Raw genomic sequence first — 25259 nt, 5'->3', positions numbered from 1 at the left:
TTGATTAACTGTAGTTTCATCTTATAATAGTCTTCATCTGTTACAAAGAGAAGTTTCTTTAACAGGCCTAATGACTACACTTATCTCTGTGCGATTGGGCAAATATTTAGAACATTTAGAATATAGTTAGGATGTACGCTTGTTAGTAAAGTGGCAGTTGTAAGTTCTCCAAGATCCATGACTTCACTAGGCCTGGGTAGTTGGCTAGGGTTCCCATACCTAGCACAAGCAGGTCTTAAGTCCAAAAAGAGAGCTGTTGATTACTACCCAAGGTATGCCTGCCACCATTACACCCTTGGGGTTACTGTTTCACGACGGCTGCTGTTGTGGATCATAGGATAAGACTGTTAATTGCTTTTCTCCTTTGGGAGCTTGCATGGTGCCTTCTACTTCCATAAAAGCTAGTCCTCAGGAGAGAGGCATCCATGTCAGTTCCAGCCGAGAGGCCTCTGGGCCCAGTGTCTGAAATGCATGGTGTTTTCAGCAGGAGGATATTATATTTTTAAAAAGACTAGAGCAATTGGAACTATGGGAGGTTAAACTAGCATATATATCTATGCTGTCACAGGGAGCAGACTTATGCATAAGATCAGTCTACATCAGTGGGAGATAGATTGGCGTTTATTTACTACCCCAAGTGCCATTTTGACACATTTTCCTTATTTGTACAACATAGAACATTTGTTTTATAAAAAAGTGGTTTTTTGCAGTTACATAGTAATGTGGGATTCCCCTCTGTATGCTATGAATATGTTTAATTATCATTAGTTAATAAAGAAGCTGCTTTGGCTTATAGTAGGGCAGAATATAGACAGGCTGGAAGAGATATATAGAGAGGGTAGGTGGAGTGAGAGAGATGCCATGTAGTTGCCAAAGGAGTCAGATGCTGGATCCTTACTAGTAAGCCACAGCCTCATGCCAATACACAGATTAATAGAAATGGGTTAATTCAAGATGTAAGAGTTAGTTAATAAGAAGACTGAGCTAATAGGCCAAGCAGTGTTGTAATTAATATAATTTCTGTGTGATTATTAGGGTCTGGGAGGCCAGGAATGATCGAGTAGCCTATACCTACAATATAGATGTGTTTGTTTTGAGCTTCATATTGAATATCATCTGTTACAGCTAGGGTCTGCAAGGCTAATTAGAGCAGGGATGGTGTCCTCAGATACTACACTTAGTACACAGATTATCGCCAGATTCATCCTGTACTTTCCATTTCTAAAAGAAAAATTAGAAGAAATTAAATCTTAAGTAGCTAAGAGAAAATCCTCAAATACCAATGAGTAGAGAAATTAGTACTAAAAAACATGGAAGCAAAGTGACTAATAAAGAGGTTCACGTAATCCCAAGAAATAAGTTCAACTGGAAACATCCTGTTCTCATAGGATGTACTTAGACAAGAAGTGCCTGACTGTGGCACGTATCTTGTTCTGCTGGACCAGGGGAGTAGAAGAAGCCGACTCTTGAGCCTGCAGGAGAATAAAGAGCAAAGCCAAGGTCTAGACAGTTTTGGCATCTTAAACTCAGAATGTCCTGCTCAGCAAGCCAACTGGACTTGCTCTTTTCCAAACTGTGGCTGACAACCTTCATCTCTTCCCATCTTATCTGCACAGGACTTTCTATTTTTAGCCTAAGGAAAGGGCTTTGTTTTCAAACTTAACAAACCGCTGGTCCATTGCACAGAACCTGTGGTAGAGCACCTTAATCTGCCTCCAAGTTAGTGACAATCTACCAGTTACCTTCCGTGGCCTTCTCCAATTATTGGAAGAAAAAAATTAGGGTGCAGCCTTTACAATTACAGTCCTAAAGAAAAATACATATCTGTAATTATAAGGAAATGTTCATTTTTTTTTTTTTTTTTTTGGTTTTTCGAGACAGGGTTTCTCTGTGGCTTTAGAGCCTGTCCTGGAACTAGCTCTTGTAGACCAGGCTGGTCTCGAACTCACAGAGATCCGCCTGCCTCTGCCTCCCGAGTGCTGGAAATGTTCAGTTTTCGAAACAGGAGAATCCAGTTTCACTGCTTTGTCATGGACCTTTCTGCCAAAACTTGAATGGGGCAGTTGTTTGGGGACCATGGAAGGGAAAACGAGTCAAACTGCTCAATTTCCAAGAGCAAGGCCAGGGTAATGGCTCTGTGGGGAATTCCTGAGGCTGTTTTCAGATCAGATCTTCTAGAACTATTAAGAGGGGCAGAGAAGACAAAATGAGGCCAGGCCAGTAGCCCCAAGAAAGGGTCCACCTGGCAGAAGCCATCACTGCTTGCTAATATTTTTCTCTTATCTACACAGAAATAGAAATAGGAATAAATAGATATAGAATTTGTTTTGTGAATTCTTGGGGCAGGGGAAACACCTACAATTATAGCTAGAGCTTAACAATGTTATAGTAAACAGAAGCATGCTCTACTGATTAAGGAAGTAATACAGAGATGATTCAATCCCTCTAGCCTAGTGGAACCAGGTTCGCAAGTACCCTTGTTCAACCAAGACAGAGAGATGGAGAAACATATTCCAAAAGTTTTGCCAACTCAAAACCATCTTGACCATAAAGAACTAAACCAAATACAATAAAGAGGAAACGTCAGCATTTCTAGAATAAATATTTTACTTTAACTCAAATTCAGTTAGCAAGTTAACAACCCATTATTCTGCAATGAGAATCCCTTTTAACCAACTGAAGACACACACAATTTGAAGGCAATGCGATTTTGCTTTATTGAATACAACACTACCCAATATTCATAGTTATGAAATAATCATAAGGCTGCCATGGAGCTCTTTAACACGCTCAATCCCCCCAATCCACTCATATTAACACAACAAGTGATTTGCAGCTCTTCAGCCAATATCCGTCATAGTTCATTTCATAAATTATGTATAAGAAGAAAGAAGTCTAAGGAAATATAAAAAAAGTTCAGAAAAATATCTCCAAATCTAGTCATAATCTTCCAGGTTTTCTGTAAAAGAAACCAGTAACAATTATAAGCATTCTTAGCTCCGTGCATACTTACTTTCTTTAGTAACATATTTAACCTTAAACACAGAAAAGCTATTTTATTCCTTTATCACATCGTTAGCATAGGCTAACATATTTTGTTTACATTTAAAATCAAATGCGCAAGCCGAATTTAAAGACAACAAAATTTATTTTAAAATGTTTTAAAACTAGCAGTGAGTCATACGGCCACATTTCCTTGATTTTCAGCACAGAGTCCATGGAGAGACTCCCTCAGAGAGGAAGAAGATCTCCAAAGAGCCCTAGGGGCCACTGACCACAGAACACAATACTTTCATGACATCAGAAATGAAGACTCCGTACCTATAGGACTGTGTAGTCAACACCTCTAATTGACTGTAACAATAGTCTCAAAACACAGCTATGAGACTGTGGAGATTGTGGGAATGCAGTAACAAAAGGGGACATTATTTACATAAATGCTTTCTATGATCTTCTACAAGCTAGCTCCGTAACCCACAAGCAGAATTTAAGAATTGCATCATTCCGTATTATAACAGGAAAAGGCTGTTGCCACCATTCCGAATTTATTTTCCTTTTATCTTCTGAAAAATCTTGCTCCCTCAAAGTGCATTATTATTACTTTCTGGACAACTTAGATATTAAAATATAAATTCTCCAATCTCTCATCTCCTCATTTTGGAACACATTAAAAGCAGGGTGTCAGTGTTGGCAACTTCTATATTAAAAACTTGAAAACCAAATAATTCTTAGCAATATTCTTCTTTTCTTCTTCCTAGAACAGCACTGGTGACAGGCTTGGTAAGTCCAACTTAGAAAACACTGTGAACAAATAGAATCTCTCATCCAGCTTTCATAAGACACTCGCAAGCTGGGTGTGGCGGCACACGTCTGTGAGTCCAGCATTTGGGAGGCAGAGGCAGGATGAGAGGGGACTTTGCGGCCAGCCTGAGCTGGAATTAGATCTTGTTTCTAAACCAAACAAACAGGCCCTCCCTCCTACCAATTAAAACATTCACTTGTCAAAAAAGATTCTGCAAATAACAGTAATGCTAGGTTTTTTTTTTTTTTGATTTGTTTATTTCTTAGTAAAAATTTCTCTATACTAAAGAAGCTTTCTCGTAAAAAAAAAAGTTTTCTGGATAACATGAAGATAAACTTCTGAGTGTCATTTAACATATTATAGACAACTAGAGTCTGATCTGTGAGGGGTCCCTTTCAAGAAACAGAAATTACGTTTCTACGTAAGCAATTTTAAAAAGCTGGAACAATACAACATGAAGGGGAAAACTGGGACCAGAGTAGAAGACAATGTATCTGATTATTTAATACCAGCACACTGATGCCGCCTATAGATCTTACTACTCTTGACACATGTCTACTGGGTGTAAAAAACGCTAGCAGAAGTTTGAGCATTTTTATGAAGTAAACGCTTTGTTATGAGAGTTACTGTTCCCCTAAATAGAAGACACAGGTGGCACTTGATCCTGAGTAACGGCACAAACACCATCTGTACACATCTGTACACATCTGTACACATCAACAAGTACGTAGCACCTACCTCTCTGGTCAATAGTTGATCATCTTGCGAAGAGCATCATAGCACTTCCATTTGTCCGGGATATAAAATGGCTCAAAAATGTGAGGAAATGGAGTGTCATATCCACACACTCTAGCTATTGGAGCCTCTAAGTTCAAGAAACATTCTTCCTACAGAGAAAGAACAAAACAGGCGACTGTAACATGTTCCCCCTCGCGGAAATAAAACAATTGCACTTAAAATAACTCAACTAGGTAAAACACGATTACTGGTACAGATATCCACATGTCTCAGTATGCTGCCACTTAAGAGCAGCTATGCGGAGCATGTTGGCATGACCCCAACTTTCTTTGAAATGTTTTCGTATATGCATGTGCTGCTATCGCCACATATATCCATCAGCAGCACCAAAGTAGGCTCACAGCAATCATACTCCAGCGAGTATAAATGCCGAGCAAGACAACACAGCAGATTCTTATAGCACTTACCCTACGGCTTGAAATTAGTGATGATGTATGCTTTCTCCTGTTGCCCGTACTTTGCTTTACATTAATAGAATGACTGGGCATTGCTTTTGTAAGTTCATGTCTGGGGCTGCTGCTGTGCACCAACTCTCTATGAAGGCACTTGACTATCCTCATTATTCTCCCGACCTGGCTTGCGAAGATGCTGCTGGCCCATGGCTACTCATGGCCCAAGTCCACCGCATGACCGGTATGTGCTAACCTCTCAGGTGTTAACCTTGAGACTCCTCATTGGAGCAGCCTCCTTTGACTATAATTTCTCAATTACACACGCAGGTGGCAGAGGGATTTCTGCCCTGAGCGCCCAAAGTGATAACCTAAGCATGGCCCATGGCAGTATTCAACTTCTTTGTCTTGGGTAGACATCTAGTGCAAAAACACAAAATCTAAATTTCTGAAGAATAAACGGTGCACAAAGTTATCCTTCAGTGAAATGGCTACATAATTTTTTAAACTCAAATTTGAATAAAATGTTAAAGATGAATGATAGAAGATGTAACAAAACTACTCTGGAGAAAATATCATTAATTTTACTAGTAGCCATTATCTGAAATAAAACCCTTGAATTTAAATTAAAATAGTCTCACACTGAATTGCCTCCCATGGGATCAGCTGAGTGCTTACATGTCATAGTGTTTCTAAATTATCTTCTGAACAAATATTTTATATAAAGATACCATGAGATCATATTCAATCTGTATCTATCACAGAAACTATTATTGTCAGTACAAGTGTAATGTGGACAGAAAAGACATGCAAATCAGGTAAATAAACTTCAGAGAGAGCTAGTTGGACATGTACGGACCTCTCTGGGGTCCCATTAGCCACAACAACTTCAGTATCAAATGCCAAACCAGTGTTACATTTCCCGGCAACAGGAATCTCCATGAACAACCACAGAACTTCACCACATAAGCCTACGGAGTCATCCAAAAGGTCCATGGACAAAAATCAAACCAGAACAAGAAACAGGGTGGATGGTCCTCCACTGTCTTCAATGCAACAAAGAATTTTAAAGAGGTTTAGTTTGTCAGTTTGGGATGGACTCAGTTTAATTTAGAGGACTCCGACTTGAATACTGCATTCTTTGCAAAAAAAAGAAAAAATTAGCTGAGGACACAGGATGGTACAGAAAATGAACGACAAATCATGTCACTAACTGCCTTTGATTTCACCCCTGTTGCAACCAGTGATTTATAAAAAGTCACTTGTCAATGTTACTAACATCACTCCCTTTTGCATACTGACAATAGCAAACTTTATTGTTCTCGAACAGCATGACTCCTAACTCAAGAATCTGATCTTTGATTTTTTTCCAGGAAGTCATCTACGCATTTGCACGAGCAAACAGACAGAAAAATCTACCACTTAGTCACACTGGAACTATAAATGGTGTACCCTCCGAGGCTGGGAACAACAAGGAGGGAAAAGATTTCACTTTGTACTTTATCAGATCTATTTCAGGCTTTAGGAGACAATGCTGATCCTGCCATCAAGCAACAACGAACAAAACAGTAAAGAATCAATTTCCGTCTGAATGAAAGTCCCTATTTTAGATTTCAGAGATTTGCAATTTTATGCTTAGCTTTTCCTCACCTCAGAAGCCACGCTGTAAGTTAAGTGAGAAGGAATTAAATAATTATATGCATAAAACTGCACTCTACAAATCACGGAAGAGAGTTCAAGGATGCTGAGCAGAAGACCACAAACGGATCTTTCAGTGTAATTAGCATGTGCCCTACAGAGGTGGTCTAGCTTGAATTCTACCTTTTTTTTCCTAAATGAAAGACATTAACCAAGACCCTTTAGTTATTTCTTCCACAGACTTCAAGTGGAACATATTGTAAAGCAATTGGAAATAAGATGTCTGGATCAATCAAGCAGCTGTACTGGTGCCCAATGACCTGGCTTATATGCAAATTACTTGTACCACTACATTCCTTTAAACTCCATCCAAACTGCACAACCTTGGTCATCCAGGCTTTTCATGAATCTATATACACATGCCAACAGACAGAGGCAGACACATATGAGTGCGCATGCAAGTACACACACACACACACACACACACACCACATATATACACACACACAAACACAAGAGCATTTTGGAAAAGAAATGCCTGAATCTCATTATCAGATATACAAACTAATGCATGAAACTAATCCTTCAAATCCTCTCTCTCCACTATAACCATACAACTACCACTATGTGTGCTAAATTTTCAAGACAATCTAAGTTAATTACATTTATCTGTTCTATTGGCTACTCAAGTACAATTGTTTTTGCTTTGTTTTACTCTACTTTGTTTTTGTTTTTGTTTTTGTTTTGTTTTGTTTGAGCCAGGGTCTCACTGGGCAGCCTAGGCAGACCTTGAACTGAATATATAGACCAGGCTAATCTTGAACTCTTGCCAGTTCTAATATGTTATGCCCAGGTGCTAAGATTACAAGTATGAGATGCATGCCCAGCTTAAGCAAATACATATTGAAAAATTATATTTGCTGACATTTAACTCAGCAATAGTAAGTGCATAGAGTGAGGAATTAAGTAATGGCCTAGCCCATAGGGCTGTAAAGAAAGTTATATGTAATGTCTAGGGCTGGGACAGAGCTGACCTGGACCATATTTTGTCTTTCTCCTCAGAGAGAGCAGCATGCATGGACTGGCAGCATCCCGTTCCAACACAGTCACCATGTAACAAGGGGCAATCAAGAATCCACACAGGAGCCACAAGAGGCTTTCCTCAGGCCATCGGAGAGCCAGTGAGAGGAGGGCTGTAAGCCCTGATGTCACACAGTGACAGCTGCAGTACTGTTTGCTCATGGTGAGTCCTTCTAGAGGACCTGCGTGAAACTCCAAAACGGCATGCGGATTTACTTCTGAACAGTGCCTTTGCAACTGTGAGGCTTTCCCCCCATAAAATATGCTAATAAGAACAGTGACAGCGCTCACAATGTGCCAGGCTCTGTGCTCAATGAGCTATGTGTTTTATCTCCTTTTGTTCCATTTCCTGAGCGAGGAGACTTAGGAAACTGTCTGAGGTCAAATATTTACTTGCACCGATAAGCGCCGCTGCAAAGTCTGTGGTCTCAGTCTCTCCTCTTCAAACTTAGATTTATTACTCTAAATTTTTTTTATTAAAAATCTATGCTGGGGGGATTTTCGTGCCACAGAATGTACGTGGAGCTCTGAGAATGACTTCTAGGAGTCGATTTTCTCCTCCTGCCACAGGTTCTGGAACTGAACTCGGGTCATCCGGCTGCTATGGCAAGTGCCTTTAATCTGCTGAGCCACCTCATCAGGCCTAGATGGATTAATTTTGAGAATAGAATAATGACAGAAAAAAATGAATTAGGAAATGCATTCTAAAGGGAAAATTGAACGCAAGCAGTTGGGTTTACACAGTTTTACAAGAGTGCTGAACGGTGCAAGGCATTAATAGTGCCAGACAGGCTTGGAAGTCTCTACCCCATCGCAAGAAGGGTGAAGACCATGTAACGTGAAGAAAATGAAAGCACAAGTGTGCGTGAAGGTAAAACGCGAGACAAGAAACACATGTCCTGGGACTGGGAGCCTCTGCGCTCGCTAAGAGGGTCTGAGCAAGCAGGGTTCCCATTGTTTACGTATTAGTCATCTGGATTGCTCTGCACACCACAGCCAGGGAGGGAAACAAACACTCTAAAATAATTCCAAATCACTAAGATCATGGGCACAGGCAAAAATCTGTCTTTATTTGCCCAATTCCTATAATATAAAATGTACATTTATTTCCTTGTTTCGTTTTTGGAAAACAAACATCATGAGATCAGAAGTGACAGAGATTCTTCAATATTTTAAGCACGTAAGAAAAAGCAATTATAAATTCATGGAATTGGGTCCAATATAGTTTAAGATAAAGGAAGTATTACTGGGGTTTTAGCTATCCTGCATTTATGTCTGTATTTTGCTAGATGTAAGTGCAATTACTTGAGTGTGTCCCTCGTTGGAATCTTCCTTAGTGCCTATGTCAGTTTTATTTGGACATGGAAGCTTGGAAAGAAGACTAGGGTTAGATGAGGTCATGAAGATAACCCCGTCACGGACCCCTTGACAGCAGCAGTGGCTTTAGAAAAGAAGAGAGACTGAACCACAGCGCTATTGCTAGGTGTAGCCATGATATCCTCCAAGATGTTATGTTATAATAATGGCCCTCAGCAGATGCCCAAACAATGCAATTAAACTTTCCAGCCTCCAGAAACAAGAGCCACTTTATCTATTCCTATAAAGTCAATGGTCTCCAGTATTTTGTTACAGCAACAGAAAAACAGACTGAGATAGCAATAAATACTGTATATGTGTGTATACAAATATATACACATTTGCATAAATACATGGTATGGCTTTCATGGAATCCCTCGAAACCTCACAATAGATGACATCATTTTCCCCATTAAAAAATTAAGTTCACTGATTTCCCTGTCCCACTGAAAAGACTATTTAAGCATTCCAGAATGCTGTGGCTACTTCAGTAGATCCCAGCAAATCTTTAAGTTGTTTTTATGGTAGGGTTGCATAACATAATTGGCATAGCATGGAGTCTGGAATTGTAGCTGAGGAGAATCTTTATTCTAGTATGGTTTAATCTTTCCCAAGTCATCCATAAGCAAAAGCAAAATTAAACTACTTTGTAGTTTGCATTATTGTAGTTTTCTACCATTCTGTAACTCGTGTCTATTGCCTCTTTAGATGTGCAAGTAACATATGAAAGGTTGCCTATTTTCATGCCTGATACGTCAGAATAAATCTCTGAGTTTTGCCTTCCTCTTAAGATTTCCAAGTTAAAGAAGTCCCTTCTCTATAATAAAGCAGGGATTTGAAACAGCATTGAAGAAATGTTTCTGCTACACAAACAGTCACACCTGAATTGTGTCAGCCACAAAAGCACAGAGTCCAAGCAGCTCCTTGCAAGGCCTTAAAACCGCATAAGAAAGCACCCCAAGCTACATTAAGAGGCCAATGAAGGAGGTGGAGGGTAGCTATGCTGGACCACTGAACAGGCTGCATTAGCCCACAAGTCAGAGTCTAGTGTTGCCACCATGGTGGGGAGCATAGATCCTGGCAAACTAATTGCTCAGCCCTGGAGCTACTGACAAATCAAAGTGTAGTAAGACAGGTGAATCAAGACCTCAAGAAATGGTTAAAATATCCTCTGCATACCAAAAGAACTTCTCTCCGCATGGTGAGGCCAGTGAAAACGGTTTGTGTCACCACACAGATGATGAAGTCCAGGGGATTAGAGGATGTCAGAAGGCTAAACACTGGAAAAACTACTCAAGAGGACTATACAATACTATTCGGTATGTCTTTTACACACCCCTTTGGTTTTTGTTTACAATTTTTAATTCGCAAGGCCATTTCCAGGCTCACATTTCTTCTAAGAGGAATTCTGGAATAATGTGTACTCAGTTCATTCTTGGTGACAGAAAGTTGTCACCAGAATGTAGCCCAGGTGTGCGAGAGACTCACCACCACCAAGAGCTGGCAAGCTGTGAAGCCAAGTCCAAGAGAGCATAGGAAACCATAGGCCTTTCCTACGTGTTTTGCTTTCTTATAGCTAGTATTCTGGCTGATAAACTTGCTGAACAAGTATTAACTAATTTTTCTGTGCACTTAATGGAATTTGAGGAAAGCAGAAATAGTGGAAACACCTGGTTAAGTCAAATGGACAAGTGTCACTGGTAGGGTCTAATATATCAGGCTTCCACGGTCTAAGAAAAAGAAACATTACTCTATAACCTCATTCCAAGGGAAAAGACCAGAAGATTTCATTTTAATTGGATTTGTAACAAACCAGTCCAGTACTGATGGGTACCTCCACACCCATGTCACTGTGACCATTTTAAACTATAGATTAGATTTCATGTGAGGGTGGGAGTAGATTAAGTTGTGGCTTGTCAGGAGCACTGAATGTGGCGACAGATCAAAGAAGTATGACCCATTTCTAGAAAACTGTATTTTTGAAAACAGCTTGAAGCGATCTGTGCATGTAGTGGCATTCACACTTACGCCCTAATATAATTTGGTCCATGTTAATTTACTAGTAAGTAACAACAGATTTCTTTCTAAATAGTGCTAGTTGCTTAGACGCGCATAACTAGAAGCACAAGAGTTAAAGACTAAAAACACAAAGAAGACTAAACTAGTTTTCCAAAATTACATGTCGTGGATAGCCTGAAAGTCCATGAACTTTATATTAATCCCAGTTATGTAAGGTTAGACATCACCCAGCTTCCAAATATTATCACAGAATATTTGTTTTAAATCTGCCATGAAAACTTGCCCACAGTCAAAACATGAGTTTCAGCAAATGAGAGAGAGGACTCTGATGTCTTGAATCACACTTCCCCAGCACATGAGTCACGGGGACCTGCAGAGGGCCCTGTGCCAGCAGCTCCATATTACTGAACTAAATAAATGTAACTGCACCAAAGTTCAGTTAAGCTAAAGCTTTAAACATGCGCATGATGTTTTGAAAACAGAGCTTAAACTACATATATGCTATAATGTGCCAGTTTTCCATGGGATTAGACATGAAAGTCATTCTTCAGTCGTCACAGGGTCCCACCCTAAACCCAGGTCGGCAGGATATCCTCCGAAATTAGAGGAATATGTCATTGTCCCAGTAGTCTGCAAGGGTGATGCAGACCACTAACACCAATACGACTCAACAAGACACTGTACGAACGATATCATTTTACCCAGATTTAGAAAATGCTGGAAAATATTACTGCTAAACCAAACTATTTCAACAGTTTCTAAGTGTAAAATCATAGTCATAACTAAATTCAAATCTGAGGTCTCTTTTATATAACTTCACTGACACATCTTCAATGTCTGCCATTAGGACTCCATTTCTTCATCTCTAACACAAATCATTGGCAATTTGATGAGAGAGAGAGACAGAGAGAGAGAGAGAGAGAGAGAGAGAGAGAGAGAGAGAGAGAGAGATTCTACTTATATTCCAAATCTACTCTTAAAATGAAATCTTATTTTCTGAAGCTGGAAACATACTGTTTTCAGACACCCTGGGTTTCCCTGGATACAGCCAAGCTACCTAAAACCCAGTTGGAAATGACATTATATAGGCAAAGAAATGCATCGCAATTCAGAGTCACAATGTGCCACAATATTAACATCTTAATATGAAAATCTCAGCGACTCTTGATGTATTGCCTGTACAAACTGAAGTAGTACAAATTCTAAAATCACAATTATATATTAAATCAATGCCTCATATACTAATATAAAAAGTGTTGTTATAAAGATTAGATTCCTGTTTTTCAAAGCTTGTTTTTAAATTTCGCTATTTTAAAATAAGAGCTGATGAAAACAAGGCCATGATAACCCACTCTTTCACTTAGAATATATCTAAAAGTATTTTTTTTAACATGACACCACACTACTATGATCTAGGGACCCAGACATTTTAAAATATCAACTTGTTTTAATTTTCATGAATCCTAAACCAGGCATCACAAACATAAAACCTAGCTCCTCATCAATACAACTTCGGTTTCCTAATTAAAACCTGCAAAGGTTTTGTCCGACTTCGGAATTCCCCCTGGAGTCCTGAACTATGACCTGGGATGCTCACCATTTTCAATAAATGACAGAGTAAAAATAATGACTTAAAATTAATTCATCATTAAAATCCTCCTTGCAACAAAGTTACAGCCTCTGAGGCTGCTTGGGCTCCACAATTTCTCAGCTCAAGACTGAGACTCCTTGAGATAAACTATGTGCAATTTGACATGTAGAATGCACTGGGACGCAATGCTTTTGTTAAAATATGTTATATGCGAAAGGGGGGAAGGCAAGGCTCTCAAATTTCCACAGACGCTGAAGCTTCTCAAATTTTATAGTTCAAATTCTTCTTCCTATAGAAAAGAGCACGAAGAAGCCAGCAGAGGGCATGAGGAGGCGGAATTTCCTTAGGATGCGGACACATAATGATTTAAAACAGAAGGGGAGCGGCAGTTCGGAGTCTCTTCGGGAGCAAACAGCTCTGTTCTTCATAAGGTAGGATCCTGGGTGTGCTTGGCACCTGGAAATTAAACCTCTCCTCAAAAGTGACTCTGGGTGATGTCTGAAAGCCATGATTCTGCAGGTTTTTTCCACAAAGGTCTTGGTGTCGCAGTCTACGGACCGCCAGATGTTCAGAAGTCGGGCTTTAGACATCTCCCAGCTAGGCGATTTTGCCTAAAAGGACGATGCCTTGCTTAGGGTTAGAGCATGCGGAGGAAGTTAGGGCTGTCATTCCTCTACTTCTGCAACCTGTTCTGAAGTCTCAAGCCTAGCCATGAAGTTGAAAACTAAAGGACCAGATGAGTTCCTCTCCAACTGTCCGCGGCTTCGTAAAAAGGAAACCTGAGAAACTGGATTTTTTTTTTTAAAGGTGGCTAAAATAGGTTATTTCAAAAATTAGTCTTGATAAAACATCAAGGTTTGAAAAGCTATTTTTTTCTTTTCTTTAAACACGTTAAATTTCTACATTGCTGTTATGTTTAACGAGTGTGAAGATAAGCTTGGCTCAAACATTCACACGCAGAAAAACAAACTGGGGGAGAGTGACACGTAACTCATATGCATGATGCCAACAATGTCAATGTTTTCTGAAATGAAACACTTTCTCTTAAAATTCTGGGTGCCATAGCAAACGTACCTTTCCAGTTTGATTTTGCTGAATTTATTAGGCCCGAGTGATTCTTCAGCAGTTTGACTCTAGCCACTAGAACTAGATTACTTTAATTTTAACAGCAAAGCGTAGCAGAAATAAATGGTATGTGTGTTATCCATCATTTGGAAGATATTGGTCGAAACGTGATGCTGTTCTGTCTGCTGCGACTCGTAAGTTGTCATTGTCCTCAAGAAATTTAGTCACTGAATGAGTAGCAAATAAATTCGTGGTAGAGATATGTGACAAGAGGTAGAAAGGGGCATGGGAAAACCCTCATCATTCAGACGCATATGACCTTCGGTATTCATGCTAAGCTTAGCGTGTTCACGAAAACAAAGCCAGCAATTACAACGGTTGCTAGTATCTAATTCAAATGAAAAGTGGAATTCAAAGTGCATTTTTCTTCCCCACTGACGTTTCTGCCTTTAAAAACTGGTTATATCTTACAACAACACTTTTCAGGTTGAATGCCTATGAATTTCAAACACATTTCCCTGCTAGTATTTCAGGAGTCAAGAAATGGTTTCACTTCCATGTCTTTCTGTACTCCCGTGATTGAGAAAATTAGGTGCTGGTAAGATGATTTCAGCTCTGCACACAGCCTTACGGAGGCCGTACTGCATCTCAGGGCAGATATACCTTTCCAACGAAGAGGATTAAAATCAAGATTTTAACAGAGGGTGGTGGCAGGCGTCTGACATCAGGCTCTGTTAACACCTTCAGAGTCAAGTGTAGAAACGTCTGACGAAAGGCGCTGTTAGCAAGGGGCTTGGGATGACCTAAGTTAACAGCGATGCAAAAGCTGACATTCACGTGTTTTCCTTAGATATCTCAGATCATTTGCTTACTGCCATCTTCCTCTTTTAAGTCTGCTTTCTTACTTGGGACTCAGTTCCAGGAATTAAATCAGGTCGTCTAATGACAAATCACAGCTAAGGTAGAAAATACTGACCCACTGGCACCCCAGAGGCCACAGGGGTTCACATACCGGTCATATGTCAAGGCTAATGATGTACCTAAGCACCAACGGTCTCAAACAAACACAATCTGGCATATAATCAACACATGCAAGGAGCAGCCAGAAAGCCAACATGAAGAAATACAGAGAGGGAGGAAAAACGAAACTGTCGCTGTGCCTATGAGCTCGAGGGAGGAGCATGCATATGTACACACAGACGCCGGCCTGCCACGAACTAACCGAAACTAAACGGTAACAAATGGATGCTCCTCTCCGATAACACGTTTGCATTAGCTACCTATACAGTCTGATTTAATCCTTCCATCATCATCTCTATATGATGGGGGGAAGTAGAGTTTGCCTGGGAGAAGCAGAGGAAAGAGCCGAGCTCACACAGGTATGCACACGTTGCTGGCGATCTGAACCAGTGGCGCTCACCTATCACAGGGCATCATGAGAGACTCAGGTAGTCAAAGACTCTTGCCCAAAGTCATTCTGGAGTTACTGCAACTACGGCACCTGTGAACAGGATTTCTTTCAAGTTGAACTGGGATCATTTATTTTATTTTTTTTTAAGTTTTATAAGAAGCAGAAGAGTTGGAGGCCAGTTGTGAGGGGCGAGGGCTCAGACAGTGGGAACTAGACAGCACTCTCATCAGAATTACAGCAAGCCAAGCTTGGGTTTGCAGGCTAGGGCATTTTGTTTGAAAAGGCTTTCTGAGAAGACGAGCATGGGAGGAATTTGTTTGCAGCTAATTCTGAGCAGGTTGCATTAATATGTGAACGTGAGAGCTCAACTTGATTTCAGTTTCTGGCCGGCTATGGAAGTTTGACAGTTTCTACAGAGACTTTCCAATCATTAAAGCACTCCATAGGAAAACGAAATCTGTTCCCTTCATTTATTTCCTCATTGCAAGACAGGCTAGGTGAATTTATGTAACTAAGTACTTTGATTAAACTATGACAACTTTTTGATAAGCTGGTGAAATACTTTAAATGAGCATAGTTTGCCAATCTTACCTTGGCTTCACCTTAAATTGGGGAATAAAATTTAATCTCCTCACAGTAAATAGTTTATAGCTGTTCTCCACAATTAACTCATTTTTTAGGACTCTACCACTGGAAAATCAAATTTCTAAAGAATTTAAATAAATAAGAATTAAATTGTCCCCCTTTTTTCTCAATCAAAACAACAAACAACAGAACAAGCCACTGAATTACAATCTTAAACCCAATGTAAATGTAAGTGTGACACAGGGTCCCTGGCTCAGAGTGCATACGCCAGCCACAGTCCGTGCTTATTGGCACAGCCCCACAGTGACACTGGGTGTTTACTAGGGAGCTGTAGGTTCCCCTTGGCAATGGAAAACTACCTGAACATATACATAAGTTTCATCTACTGGACGCTGTCATGTGCAGATGGAATCATCCCCAGCATTAAAGCAAATAAATCCTAGCTCACTGAATGGACATTTCAGATACCCCTGGAAAGTTTCACTTCTAAAAGTGCTCTCTCTTTGTGTGTGTGTTGTGTGTACATATGTACACATGTACAAACATACATATGTACACACATACATGCAAATATATGTATATATGTATGTGTGTGAGTGTATGTATGCATGTGTATATGTATCAGCGTTTCCGATGCATTCAAGTCACATTGCCTTCAATTCCAAGCCCCCAAAACGAGCATGCTTCCATTTGATATAACCAATCACTAACCCACAAGGATTTTCCCTAGGTTTCCTCCAAGGCTAATTATGTAGCAAATCTAATTAAGTTCATATGATTCATCTCAGCAGCAGGTACTTTAGTTACTTCGGCCCTGCCAAGAGAAGTCTGAAGCGTGTGTTCTCCCTCCAAAATAATCACGCTGCGTGCCAAACTGATAACCATTAAACACAGCTGCGGAGCAAATGTGCGGTCTCGGTCCTGTAAATACAGTGTTCGCACATCAGTCTGCACTCCGAGCAATTGCTGGTTCAGAACTACCGACTGAGCATGAAGTGCTGCTGCAGAGTACTCTGTGCACGAAGGTCCATCTGTAGTTTCACTAGTGGCTTTGTAGCGACAGGGGAATTCCCTGCTCTTAAGAGCACACCTCGAAACTGAAAATCTCAAATTCTGAAATGCATTGGACCAACACCTTGTTGGACTGCTTTGCTTAAGTTCGATAGCTGAATGTTCTTATAAGAACATACGGTTTTCTGTATATTTGAGAGTACATTCATGGAGTAGTACACATGGAAGATAGTTAACCTTATTCTTGAAGAAAATTGCAAAATTCATCAACACAAATTGTTTTTACAGTTCTTAAAAGTACAAAACAAAGATACGACAAACTCACGCTGCAGAAACTGAACTCCTCTGTATTTGAGTAAAGCAAATAATTTCCTTTGCGGAGGGGTGCTCCAAACTCAGTGGGTTGTGGGTTGTTTAAGGCCATGATCGCATTCGCTCCAGAGACTGCGAGATCACCATGGCAACTACCCTTCCCCAAGACAGGCAAGAACCAGTGTTCTGAAAACATGCTCGCCTTTCTGCACTGATAACAATACGACATAGGTTTAAGAACAAAATCTACCTATTTTTGTGCAAAGCTAACAGTGTGTTTGCTGACCAAATCACTGCCGTAGAATTCAGCTTTTGTTAATGAAAGGAAAAATAGTGAAATCAGCCATTGTGTGCCAGTTTCAAAACAAAGCAAAATTTGTGACTTCAGTAAGTTGGGATTGTTACAGTTGGAGTAGCTAAGTGTGTGGGCCCAGGCCGAAGAAAAATGGCCATTAGAGAGGAAAGAGCTTATCAGGAGCAAAGCTGGCAAGCAGGAATGCCATATGTTTCCCCAGAGCTCTTGGAGTGTCTCAAAAGAGGCACACATTCCAATAGTTGTATTAACTATCTGTAGTTGTCCCTAGCTGTCTCATTCTTGATATGCAGGGTAAGTGCAGGGTACAAACTTCCGAGTGAAGTATTCACTTTACTTTCTTTATTGGGTCAGGTATCGTGTGCTAACTAAGTGTTGACTCAGTCTAAATGTGCAAAACCAACAATGCAGAGTATACACTGTCTTACAAGCCTTTATATTAGTGGTGCTCAGCTTGACCAGAGCTTCACCTTGAGACATTAAAGAGCTTAATTACTGAGTGTGTGTGTGCGCGCGCACACACAAACACAGAGAGACAGAGAGACAGAGAGAGTTTAGAAAACAGCCTGAAGACATTTCACTCCTTAGCAATGCCTAAACACCCTCTCCTTTCTGGAACAGATGCTACACTGTGGCCCCCATGATCACACACCCTGAATGAGTTTCCTAGATCCCCAAGATTACTCTTGTCACCTTGCTCCGCAACCCCAGAACATACATATATACACACACACACACACGTGTGTGTGTGTGTGTGTGTGTGTGAAGGAAAGGACAAAAAAGAAAGGGACAAAATCATTGCCTTCAATAAAGCCTCTTTAATCTAAAATTGTTCCTTATTTTCCTGTTTCCTGCTATGGTCAAACAGTCCACCTTCCAAATTTAGCTGAAATGCCCTTCTCCAAGAAGCCATCGGGGACTTAATAATGAAAATCTTTTACAAATGTGTTCATTTTTCTCAATTATTATTAGTTAAATATGAGGCCCCCGCTTTATCCCTCCCTGTGTGCACAGGAAACACGTTTAAGAGGCACTGAAAAGGAAGGGGATTCCAAAGGAGGGGTGCAGGAGGTAGATGGGGGCCACCAGATGGCCACCAGACCAGCCATGACAGGAAGACAGCTGCAAGTGTTTCTGCCATTTCACACATCTACACTGTACCGAGTCCATACGTGTAGCTCTCGGGGCTCCTTCACGGGGAATCTAAAGGTATCATCAGAGATGCTGCTGCTTCAGACGGCCACAGTGATGACAGGGGCAAACGAAGGGACGCAGTGGTCATGAGCAGGTTGGAGGCCTTTGTAATTGGAGGGCGATGACCTCGTCCTCTTAAAAATATTGGGATGAAAACTAAAATGTCCACTTGAGAAAGTCAAGAAAAAAAATTGAGGATTTTAGAATTAAAAATATTTCTCTATGGTTTGTGGCTAAATGGAATGCTTTCTTGGCTAATGTTCAAATATCTTTTCTCTGCCAGTAATCAAATATATTTATTGTTGTGTCCAGGGTCCTAATGCTAATATTACTCTCCCATTTACTCATGCTTCTGCTTTCCTTTCTCTATTTTTTCTCCCCCAGTGTTGAGTTTTTAATGAATATCTATTGTAAAGGAAAAGACTCAAAACCAAGTAACCTAGCAACGCACACAGAGGCCGCACGGTTAATGCTGCCTGCTGCTCGTCTGGCAGAAGTATGTTTCTACCATGCATACACTGATATCCGTGTGCTTTACTAAGAGGCATGGGAGGAAATCCATTCTCTCTCACCAGCACCCTCAGTGCTTCCAGCTGCCAAGGTTGATTATGAAACAGCAGATTGTGAGCTGAGCCCATCGGATTTTTGTTACCTGAAAAACTCAAGGGACTGTGAAGTAATCCATAAACTGAAGGCCAGATAGAAGCAGAAAGCTGTCTATGTAGCCAATTATACAAAGTCCATAAGGGAATACTTGCTTCTCCTTAGTATTTAAAAATTCTGATTTATAAAAATTCTGGCTGTTTGAAAATTCTATTATCTGGTCTCTGGGTATGCACTAATTTCTTAGACCATTTAGGTAATTTGCAACTAGCTTTCCATTCATGTTGTGAAAACACACTTCTTTGTGCCAACGAATGACGAACAACTTGTCATCTTTGACTGTCGGGCTAACATTGTACTGGGATGCAAAAACCTGAGTTTTTGTCCCCTCAATCTGTTGTCAAGTAGGTGGAGTGACAGTATGGATCTCCGTCTCCCACTCAGTCCTGTGTACTGTGGATTCACTAAGACCAACAGAATGGCAAAAGAATTCACACTTCAGGGGTGGGAAAAGCGAATGTCCTAGCCTTACCACACACATATCAGTGCCAGGTTCCATCAGCAGAAGGCAAACCAGCACCCAAAGTCTGGCAGCCAGCAGGCGTGCAGCGATAAAGGCTTGCCTGAAAAATCTGAATTCTTGTTTATCTTCACACCTCTTGGGCTAGGAGAACTACGGAGGTTTAAGAGTCCTTAGGCCATTGATAAGGGAAACAAAAGCTAGAAAGATATGAACAAGAAGAACCCAGCCTTGAATTCCTGGCAAAATGTTAGTTAGAAGATTTTCAACGCTAAAATGGTAGGGGGAGGGGGCTGAAGAGGAAGGGAAAACTATGAATGGCCTCAGAGTTAAGTCTGCCGAGTACCCAGGTCACAGGGCAAAGAAAAACTGGCCGTACTAGGAAAATGATCTTAGCATCATAACTCAATGGGAGAGGAAAGGAACACCCATGGGAAAACTATAGAGAAACTGCAGAGATGGCAGAGAAAGCACTGTCTCTTTTTATGAGAAAAACCCATAAAGTTTAACAAAATCATCCAGAGAAAAAGAAAGGAAAAAAATATAATGTCTGGAGGCTAAAGCGGGTTCACTTTTTTTGTGGGTAGATGAGACTCTCTGGGAAATTGTAAGATGTCATACATTTAGTAAAAAGAAGGCACAGAACACGCTAGAAGCAAGCATTATAAGCCACAAATCTGACAAAGTTCTTACATTACAAAATGTATAAATAAGACTCAGAACTTAACTGTAAAACAAGAAACAGAAAAACAAAATACAGAAAAACAATTAGAAAGTGGTGGGAAAATGTTGGAACAGACATTTCTCCAAAGAGGAAATATAGATGACCAACAGTCACATGAAAAGATGTTCCACAGAGTGTTTGTGTGTATTTGTATGTGTGTCTGTGTGTGTGTGCGCACGCACACGATATGCACACACACGTGCATCTCAGCGATAAGAACATGAGATGGAAGCACTGCTCTAACAAACATTTCGGCAGTTCCGGCACATTTTCTTATAGAAATAAACGCGCACTTCCCAAGACTGCAGTCAAACTCCTGGGCAGTTATCCCAGGGAAATGAAAAGTTATGTCCACACAAAAACATGCACAAAAACATTCATGACAGCCTTTTCATAACAGCAAAAGAAAAAACTGGAAGGGGCCCAAATGTCCGTCAAAGAGTGAGCGATGGAAGAACTATGGTGCAGTCACTCCATTAAAAACTAATCAGCAATAAAGAATCTACCGATACAACCTGGGTGAGCCCACAGACGTAGGCTTATGGGCGAAAGTCTCAATGACGGGCCTTATGATTCCATCTACCTTAACTGATACACACAACCTTAAACTGAGAAAACTGTAGCCACAAAGGAAAGATGTGTAGATGCTAGTAGACTGGGGAGCTGGGGGCAAATACAAATGTGTAGAGCAAGGTAGTTTCTTGTGCCGAAAGAATTCCAGGTCTTGTGGCAGGAAAAGCTACTTAAATCTGCATGGGATAAAACTGGGTAAGGCTAGATGCTTACATACAGAACATGCAGTTACTACACACAGAACATACAGTTACATACAGAAATGCACGTTCGGCAAATGGTGAAAACTGAGCGAGGCCTTTAGTCTAATTCATACTTTTATATCCATGTCAAACGTCAAGTCCAACATTTTAATAAGATTCTATAATTACATAAAATAACACAACTGAAAAAAGTTGGGGAAGGGTTCTCAGGACAATACGTACCATATTTTTTGCAACTTCCTGAGTACATATAATTATTTCAAAATGGTTTACAGATTTAAAAAAATGCATGTAAATTTAAAAAAAAAAATCCCTGTTGATCTGTGGCTTCTAGAACAAAGGCAGGAGATGCATAAGAAAACAGAAGGAATAGGAACCAGAGGGAATCCCTGGGTCTTCTCATGTATTTGTCAGTAGCGTCTCGAAGACCACAGTCAGTACTTACTCTTCCAAATCTTCATTTCATCTTTGTAGCAACTATGAGCCTATCCCATAACCTTCTAAAACCTGGGTGTATTAAGTTCAAAGAGGTCCAGTACACATTTAGTATAAAGTAGATGCTGAAAATACATGCTTTCTTACTTCTTTAAGTACCCTGCCCTGGAGTGAAGTAGATGGATAGACAAATGAACATCAGGTCACAAACACACAATTAAGGTATAAAATGCCAAATCTGAAACCTTCTCTATTCTCCCTGTTTAAACGAAATCCCCCAAAATGTAGGACTTCTTGCCTTAGTAACATTAGGACTCTGCTACAATAGCCTTCCAGCAGAACCTTGTCCTTTAAAATAACCTTTTTGTCTTAGGATAGTCTGAAATATACAGAGTAATTATCATAATAGTCCACAGAGTGCCTAGAAACAACAGCTTTTACTGTCAGTGTCTAACAGTACAATGCATCTCTTGCAATGGACTGGCCAGAACTGATACCTCACCGTTCACTAAGGTTCAACCTGCACCCAGGTTTTCACATCTGGTTCAAGAGCCTTCTTCCATTCCAAGGTCCATCTAAGAAGCACACTGTATTTTTTCTTCGCTTCTTTACGATGCCCTGGACTGTAACCATGCTTTAAACTTCCCTTATTATGACAATTTTGAAAGTTTTGAGGAACACTAGTCATTCTGTGTAATGTCTCTCAGTGGGATTTTTCTAATGTTTCTTTCATAGTAGGATTGTGGTTATAAGGTTTCCACTTAAATATTTAATTCCACATTGGACAGAAATAATAGGAGTTTAACGATTTAAACTTCTAGAAAAAAGGCAGTGGCTTTCTGCTCACTATGCTTTTAAGTAACTAACTGCCTAGCACATCAAACTTCTTCTGTACACAGTCCTTTATCATTAAACAGATGAACTCTTAAAGTGTGTGCATCACTGTGCATCATACAGCCACAAATGCAGAAACACAAATGTTGTCTCATATAGGTGAACTGCCTTGTTTTATGTCAGCTGCTAATGCCACTTTACAGGCAGCTTTGACAGTCCTTTCAAACTTTACATGGCCTTTGTTTCTTTTTTGAAAGAAAGGGCTTGTAGACTCTGTCTAGTGGCTAGAAAGATGGCTCAGTGGAAAAACAAAATATTGGCTGCTCCTCTAGAGGATATGGGTTCAACTCCCAGAACCTACACATTGACTCACAACTGTCTCAAAGTCCAGTTATAGGGGATCTGACATCCTCCTCTAGCCTACATGAGCACCAGGCATGCAAGCGGTGCACAGATATACTGATGCGAGATGTCCTTCAATATATGTTTCTCTTTAAAAAAAGAGCGGCAAGCTTCAGCTCGCTCTCTTGGTTCCAGCTCTTGGTTCCTGCACTTGCTCCAGCGACTAGACTCCTTTCCAGACTGTTGGTGTTTTGTAAGTTTTACCCCTAAAATAAATACCCCTTTGAATCTAAACTAGTGTGGAATTGTTTCGCGCATTATTAGTAAAGCCAAGCAGGAAATCAAAACATAGATAGATAGATAGGTAGGTAGGTAGGTAGGTAGGTAGATAGATAGATAGATAGATAGATAGATAGATAGATAGATAGATAGATAGATGGCAGAGTAAAAGAGATGACATGTAGCTGCTGAAGGAGAAAGACATTTTGTAGAACTTTACCTTACCGGTAGGCTACAACTTTGTGCTAATATACAAATTAATAGAAATGGGTTAATTCAAGGTGTAAGAGCTACCTAGAAATATGTGGGTCATTGGTTGAAGAGTGTTGTAATTAATATAGTTTCTGTGTGGTTATCTGTAGAAAGAATGGGCGCCAATCTGTAGAAGGAGTGGCGGGACAGAGTCCTGCCACCCGGCCGCGGGTTAGCTTTACACCCGAAATAATTACACGGAAACTGTATTCTTTTAAACACTGCCTGGCCCCTGGCCCGTTATCTGTAGCTTCTTATTGGTTGATTCTTGTATCTTGCTTTAACCCATATTCAGTAATTTATATAGCACCACGAGGGGTGGCTTACCAGGAGAGGTCTTAACCTGCGTCCATCTCAGAGAGGAGAATCATGGTGACTGCTTATGGCGACTGCCTGAAGCGTCTCCCCACTCCTGCTACCCAGCATTCTGTTCTGTCTACTCTGCCTACCTAATTTTCTGTTTTCTTAAAGGGCCAAGGCAGTTTTTTTATTAATAAAAGTAACACATAGACACTCCTCCATCAGTTATTCAGGCCTGAGCAGTCGGGAAATGAACAAGCAGCCGCTGCCTATAAATGGTGCCCAACGTGGGGCAACTACATCCAAAGAGATAGTTTGAGAAGGAATTCTAGAAACACAAGAACAGAGTTGAGCACAGCTTCTTGGTAGCCGTATTTTTTCAGATAGGCTCTGTTTGCTGACCAGAAGCAGAGGTGCAGTTTCTTTTTCTGCTTTTTTTTTTATTTTTAAATATTTATTTATTTATTTATTATGTATACAATATTCTGTCTGTGTGTATGCCTACAGGCCAGAAGAGGGCACCAGACCCCATTACAGATGGTTGTGAGCCACCATGTGGTTGCTGGGAATTGAACTCAGGACCTCTGGAAGAGCAGGCAGTGCTCTTAACCTCTGAGCCATCTCTTCTGCCCAGAGGTGCAGTTTCTTTAAGAGGCTTCCTGGCTTGTGCTGGCAGCATGGATAGCTTTGGACAGCTCTGGCTCTTTCAGGAGGTGCTGCTATGGAGCAATTAAATGGGGTCTGTGAGCAGTATGTTACAAATTGCTTAATGGTGACATAGACCCGCTGCATCCCTGGAGCGGGGGCTGTGAGCATGGCTCACAGAGGCAATGAACATGGCTCCACCATGTTAGACTGGGTGGAGCAAACAGGCAGGGCTGCGGAGTTGGTCCTAGCCATGCTCACTTAGTACTTGGGAAAAGTACTAAGTCACTCCTGATCAGAAAATGATTATGGATATACAATAAGACAGATTCAGATGAAAAAGACCTCTGAATGGGTCACAGTGCTAGATAAATGTGCATAGGAGAGAGAGAGAGAGAGAGAGAGAGAGAGAGAGAGAGAGAGAGAGAGAGTCATATATTAAAGACTAAAGATAATAAAATAAATATTAAAAGGCAATAAAGTTAAAAATAAGCCACATAAAGATGAAATATATACAGAGAGTCTGGATTATGTATATTACTGTGCTTTCTTTGAATTTTTTGACTGCAGAGAGATATTTGATTCTGGGGGGCTGCTAAGTTAAACCAACATGAAGGTATCTTGACTTCAAAATTTGAGTCTAAGGATATGTTACTTTGGAAAAGAGGTTTTACTTTTGCTTCCACAGAAAATGAAAGCCTGTGGATTCATTCCGGGCTAATGTGGTTTGATGGGATCAGATGCCCAAAAGGACTCCATTTACAATATACATCCAAGTAAAACACCCACACACATTAAAAAATAATAATAATTTAAGAAAAGCTTTTCTATCTAGGAACCATATTTTTCTGCTGTAAATTGGCAGCAGAAAATAGACAGCCACATATGTGTCTGCAGCCAAGATGTGAGATACTGGAGCAATGGCACCTTTGTGAGACAATGAGCTTCACAAGGTGGATTCCTAAAACATGGCGCTCAGTGCTAT

General features: G+C 40.4%; 1 protein-coding gene across 2 annotated transcripts in view; it reads right to left on the bottom strand.

Moving 5' to 3' along the window:
- Positions 1-2692: 2692 nt before the first annotated feature.
- The window catches only part of Bckdhb (branched chain keto acid dehydrogenase E1 subunit beta), a 189242-nt gene continuing 166675 nt past the window's right edge, over positions 2693-25259 (bottom strand). For both annotated transcript variants that reach the window (XM_038321849.1, XM_038321848.1), the window contains 2 exons: positions 4541-4689; positions 2693-2959 (listed from right to left, as the gene is read on the bottom strand). In XM_038321849.1, coding sequence (XP_038177777.1) covers positions 4549-4689 — 141 coding nt within the window. In that variant the 3' untranslated portion in view covers positions 2693-2959; positions 4541-4548. The remainder of the gene's footprint in view (positions 2960-4540; positions 4690-25259) is intronic.

Source organism: Arvicola amphibius, chromosome 3, assembly GCF_903992535.2.
Source record: "Arvicola amphibius chromosome 3, mArvAmp1.2, whole genome shotgun sequence".
NCBI lineage: Eukaryota > Metazoa > Chordata > Mammalia > Rodentia > Cricetidae > Arvicola > Arvicola amphibius.
Note: the sequence above shows the minus strand (reverse complement) of the source record. Positions and strands in the feature narration are given on the sequence as shown.